This window comes from Cervus elaphus, chromosome 23 (assembly GCF_910594005.1).
Source record: "Cervus elaphus chromosome 23, mCerEla1.1, whole genome shotgun sequence".
Lineage (NCBI taxonomy): Eukaryota > Metazoa > Chordata > Mammalia > Artiodactyla > Cervidae > Cervus > Cervus elaphus.
The window spans coordinates 45,100,715-45,116,062 of NC_057837.1; the positions used below are offsets into that span (position 1 = coordinate 45,100,715).

The following is a 15,348-nucleotide window of genomic DNA, read 5'->3' on the forward strand; positions in this document are numbered from 1 at the left end:
AGAGACCCAGTGAGCAGCAGCTGGTCAGGGAGGGGCCGGCTGTGGCCTTGCAACCGTCAGGCTGAGACACCATAATGCACGGTCGTTCGAGGACAAGCCAGTGGTACCAGCCGCCTCTGTCTCCAAACTGACAGAGACTGGACAGAAGAAATGAATGTGCTCACGGTAAACCACTGCATGTTGTTCCATGTTCTGTTCTTCTGAGCCACAGCCTCACACTCCACACATGACACATGCACACACATGCATGACACGTGCACACACTCATACATGCACACATGACATGTGCACACTCATACACACACAGGCATGACGTGTATACAGGCATGCACACACATGCATGACATGTGCACACACAACACGTGCACTCATACACATGCCTGATGTGCACACTCATACACATATACATGACGTGTACACAGACACGTGTGCACACACATTCCCACATGCACATGTGCACACATCATGTGCACACTCATACACACAGGCATAGCGTGTGTACACAGACACATGCAGGACATATGTACACAAGCATGCACACATACATGACACATGCATGCACACACGTGTGCACTCATACACATGCATGGCGTGTGCACACTCATACACACATACATGACATGTACACAGACACAAATGTGCACAAACATCCCCATGTGCACACACATGCATGACGTGCACACTCATAAGCACATGACACGTGTACACTCATACACATGCATGGCATGTGTGCACACACGCACATACATGCACAGCACGTGCACACACTCACATTGCACACACACTCACAGGCACACATGAATGATACATACTCAGACACAGATGCACACACGTGCACACACACAGGATTCACTTACTGCCACAGGCTTATGGAAAGTATGTTTCTAAGGTTTCTTTCAACAAGTCCCTTGACTTAATCACCTCTCTGTACACATTATAAAATACACACACCTCAGAGCCACTGAGAAGACCAAATAAATTGATAGTCATGAAGAGACTTTGAAAAATAAATGGTAACAGTTTCTAATGCAACTCCACGGCCGCCTCACCTAGTGGACAGTTCACTGGGAAATGGGCCTGAGGAGGTGCTGCACGTCAGGGTGTCACCTGAGGGAGGCCCCCCCCCCTACATATCACATCAAAGATGTGAGGGTCTCAGGGATGGGAGGGCAGGAGGGGCTGACCCTGGAGAGGCTGGACGGTGTCCCTCCTGCCCTGTGAAGACCCTGGTTCCTGGGCTGTCTCCAGCCTCCCAGGAAGCACACAAGTGCCCAGAAGATGCCCTCCCATAGGATAGGCTAGACTTGCTGTGGAGGTGGCGTAGTGTGCTCATGTCACAGGACCAAGACAGGAGCCGACACCCCCATTCTGCCATCCATCCCCCTAGGATGGGGGTTCCTCGGGAAGGTCATTCACTCCTGTGGTGAACCCAGCCCGTGCCCGCGCTCACCATCTGTACGCACTCCATCAGTGGCAGCCTCACCGCCTGGTTCCCGCTCAGTGACACCACACAGGCTGGGGTCTCGGGGGTGGCCTCAAGAAGGGCAACCACGGCCTCCACCCCCATGCGGCTGGCCTAGAAATGACATTACGATGGTCAGAGCCAGCCCTCCGCCCACCTGCAGCCCAGCTTGCTGCCCTGGGCAGAGGCCTGCCTGGTTCAGACAAGACCAGCTGCATCCTCAGCTTCCCCCTCGCTTCTCCTGCCCCAAGTCTCTGTTAGTCACTCAGTCCTTCCCCCTTACTTCTAACCCCCCATCCAACAAAGAGCTCGATTCGTCAGAACCAGCCAGAGGGGCTGGGGGCTCAGAGGCATGCAAAGCAGGAAACAGAGACTGCACTCTGGGTCTCTGTGGTCCCTGGGTCCATTTCTAGAAACCTGCACAAGAAAACTGCCTTTCCACCTTCTGGGTGTTGTCCCCCATGTTTGGTGGGGTCTCCCAGTGGGTAGCTGGGGGCCAAGGAACGCTCCTGGTGAGCAGATCTCCCAGGGACTTCAGGGAAAAGTCACTCAGCACTGTGGGCAGAGATGCCTTCACTGATGGTTCCACCCAGTCTTCGTAGCAACCTGGTCCCTTTGCGATCCCAGAAGCTTTCCTTGCCTTGGGACATGCCTGGCCAGCTCCAGCCTCACTCACCAGAATCCGGTCAAAGGCTGATGGCGTCCCTCCTCTCTGCACGTGTCCAAGGATGGTCACTCGCGTGTCGTAGCCCAGCTGCGTGACCACGAGCTGAGGGGAAACAGGACACGGCTGGGCATGTCATCTCATCCAGGACCAGGGGCTGGGGACCGGGGAAGGGCTCCACCCTTTATGCAAATCTATGTGCAAGAATGTCCTGGTTTCTAAATTTTACTTCCTCAAAGAACATTCAACAGCTTGCCAAAATCATTTTTTTTTTTAAAGAGAATGCTTTAACTGCAGGTAAAACCATTATCTCTCCTACTTTGCCAGTGAACATTACTAAAACAGGTTTTTAAAGATACTGTCTCTATAGCTTGTATTTAAAAGCATGGATACTTGATAAAAATGTAAACTTTTCCATGAATCACCTTACATTTGTAAGGTTGTATTTGAAAAGCACAACACAGTAACTCCAGGCATCACCTCGGGCCAGGGTCATGAAAACCCAGCCGGGTGGCCAGGCCAGGTCTCCTGTCCCCCGTGGCCCTCATTTACTCTATAAAAATGTCGGGGCTAGGGCATGGGACTGCTATGGTCCGCCCCCCACCCCCTCCCCGGCCCTCATACTCCACAGTCCAATCTCAACTTCAGTTAGGTGGGAAAGAAGATCTTTGCTCTGATCGTACTCATTACTCCCGTAAATAACAGCAGACAACTGTCACAGATCTCATGATATTTTAATCACCAGGTGAATAAGCTGGTCACGGGCACAGAAAAGGCCAAGATGCCAACTTGCAAAGCCATGCTGATAACATGTCTTCCCTGATGGGCAGCTTCTACCAGAGCCCGTGGGCGTCTCCCCAGTGCTACGTCCAGAACCTGCCTGGTTACCTGGGTGACCGGGAGCCCAGGCAATCCCTCCCAGGCCGGACAAGCCAGCGCCGGATGAGCAGCCCTGCAGCCACAGGAGCATGGGGCCGGCCCCCCACAGGGTGGAACGGCAGTCACTAAGGCCAGCAGAGCACCTCCTCCATGAGTAAGGCTCAGCTGATGCTCCAGCAGGAGAGAGGATGGCTGTGCTGACCCCCTGGCTCCTGGAACCTTCTAACCCCGTCCAATCTCATGTCCTCTGTGTCTGTCAGGAGAGCCTGGGGACTTCAGGTATATTCCCAACAGTATTCCACAGGCACGGGCTCCCTAGAAGTCAGGAGCTGTGAGATCCTCATGCCAGTGACGCCACGGTCGTCATGAAGGTGGTATTTTCAACCATCAAGAAGAACAGGAATAATTACCTAACGGCACCCGGCTCCAAACCTCACCCTGCCCGAGTGTTGGAACCGCCCACTGTCAGGCAGGCATGGCGTGGAGCACACTCACCTCCTTGATCTGCTCCGAGGTGATAGGCTTGTTCTGGGTGTCGATGGCCCCTTCGGCCACAATGATGATGTTCAACCTTTTCTTCCGGGCACGGTTCTAGGAGATGGAAGAAGAAACCCTCTGATGCCTAAACCACTCTGAATGGGGGCCTCTGCCCAACTGACTGGGCTCTCTCCAGGGACACACGGTCACCCGGTTTCATCAGCAGCGCTTCCTAAGGACACGAGCAGGTCCAGGCGCCCAGGGTGAACAGGCGGGACAGGCCTGCAGACACAGGAGGTCAAAAGCTCCCAGTGTCTCTGACCCGGACCCCCAGATGGCGATGAGCCCCGAGGCTGGGCTCCTGGGTCTTTCCTGCAGACGAGGCCTGCTGGCTACCCCAGAAGACAGAGCTTCCTGTCATCTCCCTGGGAACCGGGCCCCAGCCTGGTCTTCACGAAGCAGAGAACCATGCACGTCTCCAGGCCAGAAGCAAGGGACCGTGAGCTCATGGGTTACTTCAGTGCTCACGGTCACGCTGGGACCTGTGCAGCAGACTCCAGACTCAAAGGGCTGATTCCTCCCAGCTGTACATGCATGCGTGCTAAGCTGCTCAGTCATATCCAACTCTGCAACCCCATGGGCTAGAGCCTGCCAGGCTCTTCTGTCCATGGGATTCTCCAGGCAAGAATTCTGAAGTAGGTAGCTTATCCCTCCTCCAGGGGATCTTCCCAGCCAATACTATAATTCAAGAGCCAATGCAGACTTTAGAGTATTGCAAAAAATATATCTTCGGATTGTAGCCTCCCCTTCTGCAGGGAATCTTCCCCACCTAGAGATCAACTTCCCAGCCAAGGGATGGCTTTACCAAGTCTCTTACACAGGATTTTGAGTCAAAGTGTATTGGATTACTTGCTGGAAATGCGCTCTTGGAACCCATCACCTTGAAGGCGAAGGCCATGTCTCATGGGTCCTGGTTGCATGCAGTGCTTATGTGCTTGCTGAATACAATGATAACTGGCCTCTGCCATAGGTTTCCATTTTTTGCCTACAGAACAGTAGTGAGATGGTCATGAAAACAAGAGGAGGGAAAGTCCACACATTGGGGTAGAGTTTCTATCCTGAAAGCCCCCTTGTTTTCTGCAATGCCTCGCAGAGGAAATCTGCCTGACACCAGAGACGGGATACGCATGTTGACAAGGACAGAATACGCATGTTGACAGTGATCCACGGTGTGAGATGAGCACAGTTCACAGATAAAAGAAAGGAAAGGCCTGAGCCAAACCCACAGCAAGGCCAGCATTGGGAGGGGGGGTCCGCTCTGGGGAGCGAGCTGCCGGGGCCTGGCCTGCAGAGAGCTGGGGGACTTAACTCACAGGCCCTTTTTCTGAGGGGACAGCAGCACCTTGTTCCTCAGACCCTGGCTCTCACGTGGCTTCCTCCAAGGATGGCTGAGCACCCGCTTTGCATGAGTGGCTCAAAAGCTCAGCTGCTTCTCCTTCACCTGTCTCTGCCACAGTGGGAGGTGGATGGACGGGACACCCCCAGGTCACAGCCACAAGCCCGAAGCCACTCTGAGCAGAGATCCTCCAAGGGCTGAAAGCTCCGTCAACACGGAACATGCCCACGGCCACCACGCCGCAGGCCAGGCGGCGCGACCAGAGGCCGGCAGCCACAGGGGACAGAAAGCGAGTTACCTCTGAGAGCTTGACGCACATGTTTTCCTGCCAGCCTTCCTCCGGTGGGGACTCGGGAAGGAAGACCCAGTCGGCCCCGCAGGCCAGGGCGCTCACCAGGGCCAGGTACCTGTGGGCAGAGAGCGGGGGTTTTACAAGGGGGTGGGGCCAGGTGCCCCTGCCAGGAGAGCCCCACAGACAGGACATGCCCCTCCCAGGATGCTCACGCTGTGGTGTGGGGCTCCCCGGGGACCTCCCCACCCCGACTGCATCTGTGTGACCATACCCGCAGTGTCTCCCCATCACCTCCAGGACGAAGGTCCGCTGGTGGCTGGAGAGAGACAGAGAAGCGTCCACTTGGCACAGCGGGCAGACAGCAGGGCCCCAGCTGTCCCCCTCAGACGACCCACTCTGCACACAAGCAAACACTATGGCGAGTGTGTTTCAGGCTCTTCTGAGCGAACGGGCTGCAGCAGTGAGCGCCCCTGGTTGTGTTCTCGTGCCAGGCACGCTCACGCCACCAGGACATGCGTGTATGCTCTTCCCAGGACGAGGGCTCCACTAGGCAGAGTCAGGCTTCTCCAGCCAGAACCACATCAGCTCGGGAGACGAGAGCAACAGAGTCAGGTCTGCGCCCAGGACCACGGCCTTTCCACGAAAGGGAAACTAACTGCCACCAGTAACCCTGGGACCCAAGCAGGGGCCGAGGTTTGTCTCCAGCCACGGTTGCCTGGGGGTGGCCCCAAGACGGTGGCAAGTGGCCGGTCCATGACAGAGGCACGTGTTCCACTGTCTCTCTCACTTGACTTTGGTGAAGGTGCTTTGGAAGCCTGAGGAAGCCAGGGAGGGTGTGATGGGAAAGGTTCAGCCCTGAGCTTACAACCCGGAACGTGGGGTCACTCCTCATCCATTGGAGGGAACCCCAGGTGAGGAAGGCGCAGGGCGGGGGCTCGCCCAGCTCTGACCAGGGCCGTGCAAACCCGGGGCTCTACGGTCCGCCACCCCTGCAGGGGAGCTTTGTGCAGGACTTGACGTGATGATGATTTATTTTTTTCGTTTTTCTAAATTCTCTGCAATAAACGAGTTTCTTTTACAATCAGAAAGCAGTGACTCTTAAAATTGAAAATAAAGAGTAAACCACGAAAACCGCTGATGGCACCAATATAAAATTGTTTCTAATATCAAGCAACAAGGCTTGTGGAACTTTCCAGAGCTGGCACTGAGGTCTACACAGCCCCCTCCTGCTGGTCCCCACGTCCCCCACCTCTGGGCGGTCGTCATGATGGCGTCCACCACCTCGATGATGCGGTGTAGGGCTGAGTCCGTGCCGATGGTCATGTCGGTGCCGCAGAAATCGTTGTCGATGGAGCCCACCATCCCCACCACGTTGAGGTGCCCGTGCTTCTGCACCTGCTCTGTGCTGATCTTGCCTGTGTGGGGACAAGCCGCAGGCCCGGGATGACTCGGGGGAGTGCGTGCTCCTACATGCATCTCCTACCCACCACGTCACATCCTAACCCTGCGTGCTGACGGACGTAAAAGCCAGATGGAGGTGGAGGGGAGGACAAAGAGGGGAGCAGTCTCCTGACACCCAGACAGGAGCACCAACCCAGGAACAGAAGCTGGAGGAGGGAAGAGGCGCACACAGAGACAGGTGGAAAAGATGCGACTTCTGTTTGACGCCTGTCTGAATATGGCGGGTCACCATGCCAGAAGCCCGTCCTCAAGGATATGGTACAACTGGTACCCTGACTCCTGACAGGCCTGTGGGGCCCCATTATTTGGTAGATGTACTTGGCGCTCTCAGGAAAGACCACCAGGGTTGGTAGAGCTGCTTAAATGGGACCACAAAGGTCAAGGTCAAGGCAGGGGCAGCAATGCTCCCCCCACCCAAGTCACCTCCATGCCCACCTGCCTCACAGCAGACGTGGTGCAGAAGCATCACGAGGCCCTTGGTGCTGGCGTGAGAGCCACCCTCCATTCCCCAGACAGACTTCACGGAACGTGTGGGTTGTCACTTTAGTTCAAGCTTACACCTTTCACAAGGTTGCTATTATTACTTCAGTTGGCTTCCTCTCGTCATGTTTTAAATTAAATTGGAATTATATAAAAACACATTTAAAAGATAAAAATCACAGGATATACAGGATTCTTGAAAATCCTTTCCTACACAGCTTTGGAAGCGATAAAGGACCAAGTCTTATACTACCGGCTGGAGGGACCCCACGGGAGTTGGTGGGGGCAGCCGCAGGCGTGTGATGGCTGGTGTGAGCGGGGCCACACTCATGCCCAGGTGGCTTCACCTTGAGCTCCTGACCCTCCTCTGTAAAGTAGGGACTGGCAGAGAAGCTCTGGATGGTTGTCCTGAGCGGGCATAAAACCACCAGGGTCAAAGTGGAGCTACGCCTGGCATGTAGGATGTTGGAATAAACGTTATCCTTATAATCACTTTTGTTATTATCTGAGCCACAAATCTGAGTCCTGAGGTGGCAGCTTTGAGGTCTGCAGCACCGCCAGCAACAAACACCTATGGGACAGTTCATGGGGCAGGATGTCAGTGGTGGGAGCGCTCTGACGAGGAGGTGTGGGCAGCAGAGACGCACCGTCTCGGGCCAGCTCTTCCAGCAGCCCGCTCCACTCCGTCCGGAAGATGTGGGCCCCGGTGAGGCTGCCGTCCCCGCCGATCACACACAGGCTGGTGATGCCCAACTGAACCAAGTTACACGCGGCCTTCAGGCGGCCTTCCCGAGAACGGAAGTCCTGGCAGCGGGCACTGCCAATGATGGTCCCTCCCTGGAAGAGAAAGAAACCTGTTTATCTGTCTCCTCCCAACTGCACAGACCCCTGAACACGTGCGTGCTGGGTATAAACACAGGATTTGGTGTAGATGTCCCGCCTTTCGTCTTTTCAGTTGATCAACCGTGGAAATTTGGAGTCTTTCCATTTTTAGCTCCGAACTGGAATTCAATGGCTAAAGACACAGGTCCACTCCCACGGGGGACACAGTAGGGCAGGAAAACCAGGACGCAGCCATCAGCTAAACACTTGGAGCAGGGCGAAGTCCACAAGAGGACGACGGCCATCCCATGGGGAGGGGGACCCCGCACGCTCTCTGAGCCTAAGGCGGGCCAGGGCCAGTCACAAGCCACGGCCAGAGAAACCCCGTGTCCAGCAGCCCCAGGTAACACGGCTGCCCTTCTTAGCCAGGCTCACCACAAGTGCCAGCAAAATAGAAATCTGAGTTCTGCCCATTCCCCACAGGAGCAACCAGAAAATTACTGCTTAGGGACACAATATCCACAAGGCAGGACTGCTGGGCTCTAAATAATACCTGCCCTCAAAAAATCCAGGGGTAACTCATCAAAAATAATTAAAAACAGGGCAAACTGTCAAAAAAAGTATGAGCTACATACAGTTCACAATGTTAAAGCACATGAGGAATGGCTAAATACGGCAAATTATCAGAGATGAGAAGATCAAAATGACAATGAGGTATCACCTCAGAGAAACGGAAAAGGACACTATAAAAAATCCACAGAAGTACACTGCGGGGTAAGAACAGCAGACCCTTTAATGATGCTGGTGGATGGAGCTGGTGACGGCAATATGGAAGTGCATTTAGAAGGCATTAATATAAACAACCAGAGCTGCCCTGTGATCTGGCTGTCCCACTCCTAAGAGTATATGAGGAGAAAACCAGACTCAGAGAAAACCATGCACCCAGGCAGGCACGGCAGCAGCTTTACAGCAGCGAAGACATGGGAGTAAACAAACTGTGCCCAGACGAATGGATAAAAACAAGTGATACATGTACACAATGGAATATGACTCTGTCATGAAAAAGAAAGCAAGCATGCCATTTGCAGGAGGATGTACAGTCTCAGGATAATCATACGAAGTGAAGTAAGAATCAGAAAGACAAAACTCCAAGATACCATGACCTAGTGGAATCTAAAAATGGTGACAAATGAACTCCTTCAGAAAGCAGAACCAGCCTCACAGACTTAGAAACGTATGGTTATCAAGAGGGAACGGTGGTGGGCAGGGAGAAACTAGCAGTTTGAGGTTATTTGATAAATAATGGTGTGTATATGTTAATCAAAAAACCCAACTAGGTAGTGCAGGAACCCTATAAAACACTCAGTAATGACTGATATGGGAAGAGAACCAGAAAAACATATATATATATGACTAAGTGCAGGTGAATCAAGTGGCTGTACACCTAAAAAACAAAACCATACAACATGGTAAATCACCTATATACTCCCATTCAAAACAAACAGTAAAAGAAGAAAGAAATGCTGGCTCTGTCCCCCTCAGGCCTTGGTGACCCAGGCTGGGGTAACACCCCTGGAGCCCGAACACTTGGGTCCCCAAGCCAGACCGTCCTGGGCTGAGGGAGCAGGACGACGTGCCGGCCCACGAGCCCTCCCTGATGGACGCTCTGCACGAGCCACAGTCTTGGATGTGGGGGGCGGTCCCTCCTGCAGAGTCTAGGCCTCCTGCCCCAATAGGAAGGGGTGGCCTCAGGGCTGCAGGAGCTCTGGACAGTCGCCTGGGCTCCATGGCTCTGCTGGTGGGGTTCCCACCTCCAGCCTCCTTCCTGAGGGCCCCCCCCACCCACGGATGACAGCACCCTCCCCAGACTGCTGTTGCAGGAATGCGGAGGTGTTCAGGGGACAAAAGGTAAGGGGGAGAAGTCAGGAGACACGAGCCTTGGGTGTTTCCTCTGACACATCCACTCTTAAGGGACGACCAGGAACAGGACTTTCCCTAAGGTCAGCTTCCTGAGAAACCAGAGCTGGGCATGGAGAAATGCTGCTGCCTTGTGACCGCTGTTTGTAACAACACCTTGAAAATAGGCACTGCTGGGGTCTTCATGTTCAAGAGTCATCGGGGCTGGAAATGAGACCTTTGCTCAATATATTTCCTGGAGAAAATCATCAGCAAAGATCACAACAGGGCCAACTTCCAATAAACCAACACTGCTGCTGCTGCTAAGTCGCTTCAATTGTATCCGATTCTGTGTGGCCCCATAGATGGTAGCCCACCAGGCTCCCCCGTCCCTGGGATTCCCCAGGCAAGAACACTGGAGTGGGTTGTCATTTCCTTCTCCTGGAGAAGGAGAAGGAAGCCAGTGATACTTACTCAAATAAAAAGAGCATGGTAAGATACTCCACATCACTGATTATTAGAGAAATGCAAATGAAAACTACTGAGGTACCATTCACACCTTTCAGGATTGCCATCATCAAAAAGATCTACAGACAGGGCCTGTAGATCTTTTGCAGACCCCTTGCAGAGGGCCTGGGGGATGGGGGTCTGCCTACACTCTTGGTGGGGTGTAAGCGCGTGCAGCCACTATGGAGAGCATTGTGGACATTCCTGAAGAAATGAAAAACAGAGTTCCCATGTGATATGGCCATCCCACACCTAGGCGTATTTGGGGAAAAAACAATAATTCACAAAGAGACACACGCCCGATTTTCATTGTGGCAACCTAAATGTCCATCTACAGAGGAATGGATAAAGATGGGGTACATATATACAATGGAATATAGTCAGCCATAAGAAGCAATGAAATAATGTGATTTGCAGACAAGTGGATGGACTGAGAGATTGTATTACAGGGTGAGGTCAGGAAGAGAAAAACACATACAGTATTGCTTATACAAGGAATCTAGAAAAATGATACAGATGAACTTATTTGCAAGGCAGAAATAGTAAGAGGTGTGGTGAACAAACTTATGATTACGGTGAGGGAGGGAGAGATGAACTGGGAGACTGGGATTGACCCATATACACTACTGATACCATGTTTAAAATAACTGCTGAGAAGCTCCCATATAACACAGAGAACTCTACTCAGGTGGCCTGAATGGGAAGGAAACCCCAAAAAGAGGGCATCCATGCATACATATTATAACTGATTCACTTTGCACAGCAGAAACACAACATTGTAGAACAACTGTATGCCAATAAAAATTCTAAAAAACTCAAGACAAGTCACAGATTAATATTAACACATACATTTCAAAAGATCAAACCGCAAGTAAAACACTTTTCATGAAGTCCATTCTTTCCACGTAATCTCTTTATTTCTTAATTGACTTGGAGCCTTCACTGAGCTGCATTGTTCCTGGAATTTATTGGGCATGACATATTCGGGCAGGCTTCTTTTCAATTCTGTGTAAGAGCTGTTTCGCCTGCAGTTGTAATTACCTCATCGTTGCACATGCCAAGGAAGTCAGCCCTGAGTCAGGGGGAGATGCTGTGTCCCCACTAAAGCCACAGCCCTCGGAGGCTGCTGGTCAGGGGCCTTCCCAGGCCACAGTCACTGATGCCAAACGGCGCCCCAAACCCAACAGGCAAAGAGATGCACCACTAAACACGCAGCACCAACAAACCAAAACTGTCTCAACACTGATCTGCTCCAAAAAAAAAAAAAAGATCCCCCACAAGTACCACTAGCCATCAAACACAACTTGTTCTTGCAAGAATAACTCCTCAGTGTGCAAAGCTTTTTTTAAAAAAAAATTAAATGGAAAATTAAGAATGTATTCTTTCCATGATGCCAGGCAGCACATTCACCTGTTTTAAGTGCTCCTGGAACACAAGCAGGAAAGGTTTCAGACCAGAGAGAACTCAAAGAACCCAGCAGGAAGAGCGCAGCACGTACCACTTGCAGGATGCTGGAGACGCTCTCCCAGTCGGCTTCCACAATGTTGCTGCCGCCGTCCACCATGCCCTGGTAGCCCTGAGGAGGGAAGGACAGCATTATGACCAGGTTCAACTGAGTTGACACATTAACCGACCCATGTGTGATGTAAAACAGAAACACCAGGGACAATGGAGCCGAATTTCTAGGAGCCCGAAGCTCAGGAGCCAGCGTGACATGAGTTATAGGGATGGTGCTAATGCTCTTCCCAGGCACAGAACTGTGAGAGAGCCCCTCAAATGTCATCTCCAGTAATGAGAATGTCTGCCCAGACTAATCCAGGGTGCTGCAGAGACAGAAGCATTCTGCCTGTGGTCCACTGGCTCCCGAGAGATTGAAAAGGGATGGAATGACCCCAACACCATTGGTGATTCCACACAAACTTGCTGAGAACAGTGGTGTCAACCACACCAAGTACAGGAACACATCCGCTCGGTAACCTGGGAGGGCCTCCCATCCACCAGGTGACCCGCAACTCTCCAGGCACGTGAACAGGGTCTGAAGGCATAGCTGATGCCACCCACCCCCATCCGCCTCACCTTGGGGCTGGTGCCAGCTCATGACCCTGAGCAAGACCCTGAGCGGGTCTGGACAGCCATGAACATCTGGCCAGAAGGCCAGAGACAGTGACCTTTCAACTCTAAAAGCAGCCCATTTTCCCCACAGAATATATAAGATCAACAATGACGGAAATGTTCACTTGCATCTCTGTCTACGTGACTCACTTTGCAGGGCATTTTACCCCTGAAAAGTTAAAGGTACTGGCTGTTTAGGACAGTTTATAATAATTATTGTTGTGGATTTCTATCCCCTGGAGAAGGGAATGGCAACCCATTCCAATATTTGTGCCTGGAGAATTCCATGGACAGAGGAGCCTGTGGGCCACAGTCCATGGGGTCACAAAGAGTTGGACATGACTGAGCGACTAACACTTTCATTTCATTAGAGAGAGTATAATTACATACATTATATAAGCACATTATACATCAATATTGTACATAAATACATATACACCTGCACGTATGTGTCTAGTCTAGGGTTACACACATTGACGATGCTTCCTCAGCCTCAGGACAGGCTGGGACAGGGGTACCCACAGCCCTGCCTTCAAGCTGAAGAAGTGGCATTTACTCCAGACACATCTCGGGTCAACTCCAAGGATCACTTTTATCTTTTTGTCCCTATCTCCCTTCTTTCTTTCTGGAAACCACAGAGGGTGCACATTTTTAGCCTGCTCCATTGAAAGCCCTGAGCCCAGTGCGGCTGTCACCCTGGAAGGCAAGGGTGATAAGCTTGAGTGTGATGCGATCCAGGCCTCCTCGAGGAGAGGGAGTGCTTATCAGAGGTGCTATTTCAGTTGTATCCTGGTATGTCAGCTACCTGAGGCAGGCACTGGCCTGCAGGGCACCCTGCTGCTCCAGGAGCAGATGAAAAACCAGGCCCTCTCCCCTTCTAAGGGACTCCAGGGAGCTTGTTTCCACAGAATATTAAAAACAGAGGACAGACTGGCAGCTAGCAGATGATGGACAGATCATAGACGCAGGTGATGGGAGAGCTAGGTAGGAGGTAATTGATATGTGATGGATGAGAGAGGTCGGTAAAAGGCTATGGTTTGGTTTTTCCAGTAGTCATGTACAGATGTGAGAGCTGGACCATAAAGAAGGCTGAGCACTGAAGAACTGATGCTTTCTAACTGTGGTGCTGGAGAAGACTCTTGAGAGTCCCTTGGACTGCAAGGAGATCTAACCAGTCAATCCTAAAGGAAATAAGTCCTGAATATTCATTGGAAGGACTGATGCTGAAGCTGAAGCTCCAACACTTTGGTGGTGTACTGCTGAAAACTGCCCTGTTGGGAGCTGATGATTTCTGAGAATTTAAATACGGATTTAATTTAAAAAAAAAAAAATCTGCAAATCCTTCTGCTCCTAGAGTAAGAACATGGAAAACTGTTCTACAGACCATAACACTTATTCTGAGACGTAAAATGTTCTCCAGAAAGGGTTTGGTTACTTTGTGCAGCCTAGATACACACAATAAAGAAAGTGACTAAGGAATAGGGGATGAGCTTGCCAGTGTTGCTCTCCAAACCTCTCATTGCGCCCATGGGCTGGGCCATAGGAAGTGACTCACCCTGTTAACTGCAAACTTGTTAGGCCCGTGGAACATCTGAAGAACTACCTACTGTGGTTTTAAATTATCCTTTGCTAACATGGAAGATGTTACTGAGACAGAAAGACTAGTTTTACACAGATGTTACTGTAATTTATCAGTTCTGATGAGCTTTTTCAAGTCTCCGTACAAGGTTGAATACTTATTTCAACGTAACCAAAGCCCAAAATATTTTCTAAAATTCTCTTTTGGAATCTGCCTTTCCGAGCCAGTTCTATGACTCATTCACACAAGAAAAACAAACCATACAACCTTTGAAGCTCGCTTAGTTTTGGACCAAAAGTAACACCATATCGTTGGTGCTGGTCATGATGACCCAGGAGACCCTCAGCTGTCTGATCCAGTCCAACACCAGTCATGTCCGAGGCTCTGAAGCCGCCTTAACTCCCTGTCAGATCAGTTTGAACAAAACAGGCACAGTCTCCTAGCTGGTTATGGAGGAGATGGTGCCACACATAGGGGTATTTTTAAGCATCTGTTAAATCTGTTCTAATAGTGCAAGAGCTGGTCACCTGGGTGGTTTTCTCTTAAATCTCATGAGTGCTGTTTAAAGACCCAGAGCGAAATTCCAATCTTGGGCTACGACAAAGTTGGCTTTTAAAAAAATTATTTTTTGGTCATGCCTGTATGCTTGCCAGATTTTGGTTCTCTGACCAGGGCTTGAACCTGTGCCCCTTGCAGTGGAAGTGCAGAGTCCTACCCACTGGACTGCTAGGGAAGTCCCTAACAATGTATTTTTAATTTATCTTATTTTCTGGAAGGTATAATTTCTTTGGTGTGGGGATGGTATCACTTGTGTTTGCATAAGCTCAGACTCAAATTTTAGACATTTACTATATAGAGTCCTTTGTGTATCGATTGCACCTTAATAAAACTTAAAAAAAAAGATATTTGCAATAATTATACAAATTGAAGACAAAGATGGAAGTGAAGGAAAGTTACTGGTATTTTAACTCTACTGGGTGGCAATTTGGCCTTCATTTTTCTGACTACTCTTAAAGAGAAGACATCTAATAGTCTCTTCTACTTATAGTCCACTGAATTAGCTGACTTCTTTTATACAGAAGATTAGAGACCAATTCTGCACTGAAGCCAGGTAAGATGCTCTGCTCCATTCAGGCTAAGCTGTTTCTTTTCCAAAAGAAAAGTGTCGCATGGGTCCTCATGTCTTCTCAACTTGGCAGTGCTTTTCCTAAATCCTGGATTCTTTGGGGAGCAACACGGTTTGAATGGCAAGCCTTTCAAGGACCAGATGAAACAACTGCTAAAAAGCTTACCGGGCTTCAGAAGTATTTCCTAGATACTG

The 15,348-nt window shown here is 50.8% G+C and overlaps 1 protein-coding gene across 2 annotated transcripts in view; it reads right to left on the reverse strand.

Moving 5' to 3' along the window:
* Positions 1 to 15,348, reverse strand: part of LOC122681148 (phosphofructokinase, platelet) — a 50,070-nt gene that overhangs the window by 18,078 nt on the left and 16,644 nt on the right. For both annotated transcript variants that reach the window (XM_043882876.1, XM_043882877.1), the window contains exons 3-10: positions 11,835 to 11,912; positions 7,759 to 7,948; positions 6,420 to 6,585; positions 5,442 to 5,486; positions 5,177 to 5,285; positions 3,501 to 3,596; positions 2,139 to 2,231; positions 1,451 to 1,576 (exon numbers count right to left, since the gene is read on the reverse strand). In XM_043882876.1, coding sequence (XP_043738811.1) covers positions 1,451 to 1,576; positions 2,139 to 2,231; positions 3,501 to 3,596; positions 5,177 to 5,285; positions 5,442 to 5,486; positions 6,420 to 6,585; positions 7,759 to 7,948; positions 11,835 to 11,912 — 903 coding nt within the window. The remainder of the gene's footprint in view (positions 1 to 1,450; positions 1,577 to 2,138; positions 2,232 to 3,500; positions 3,597 to 5,176; positions 5,286 to 5,441; positions 5,487 to 6,419; positions 6,586 to 7,758; positions 7,949 to 11,834; positions 11,913 to 15,348) is intronic.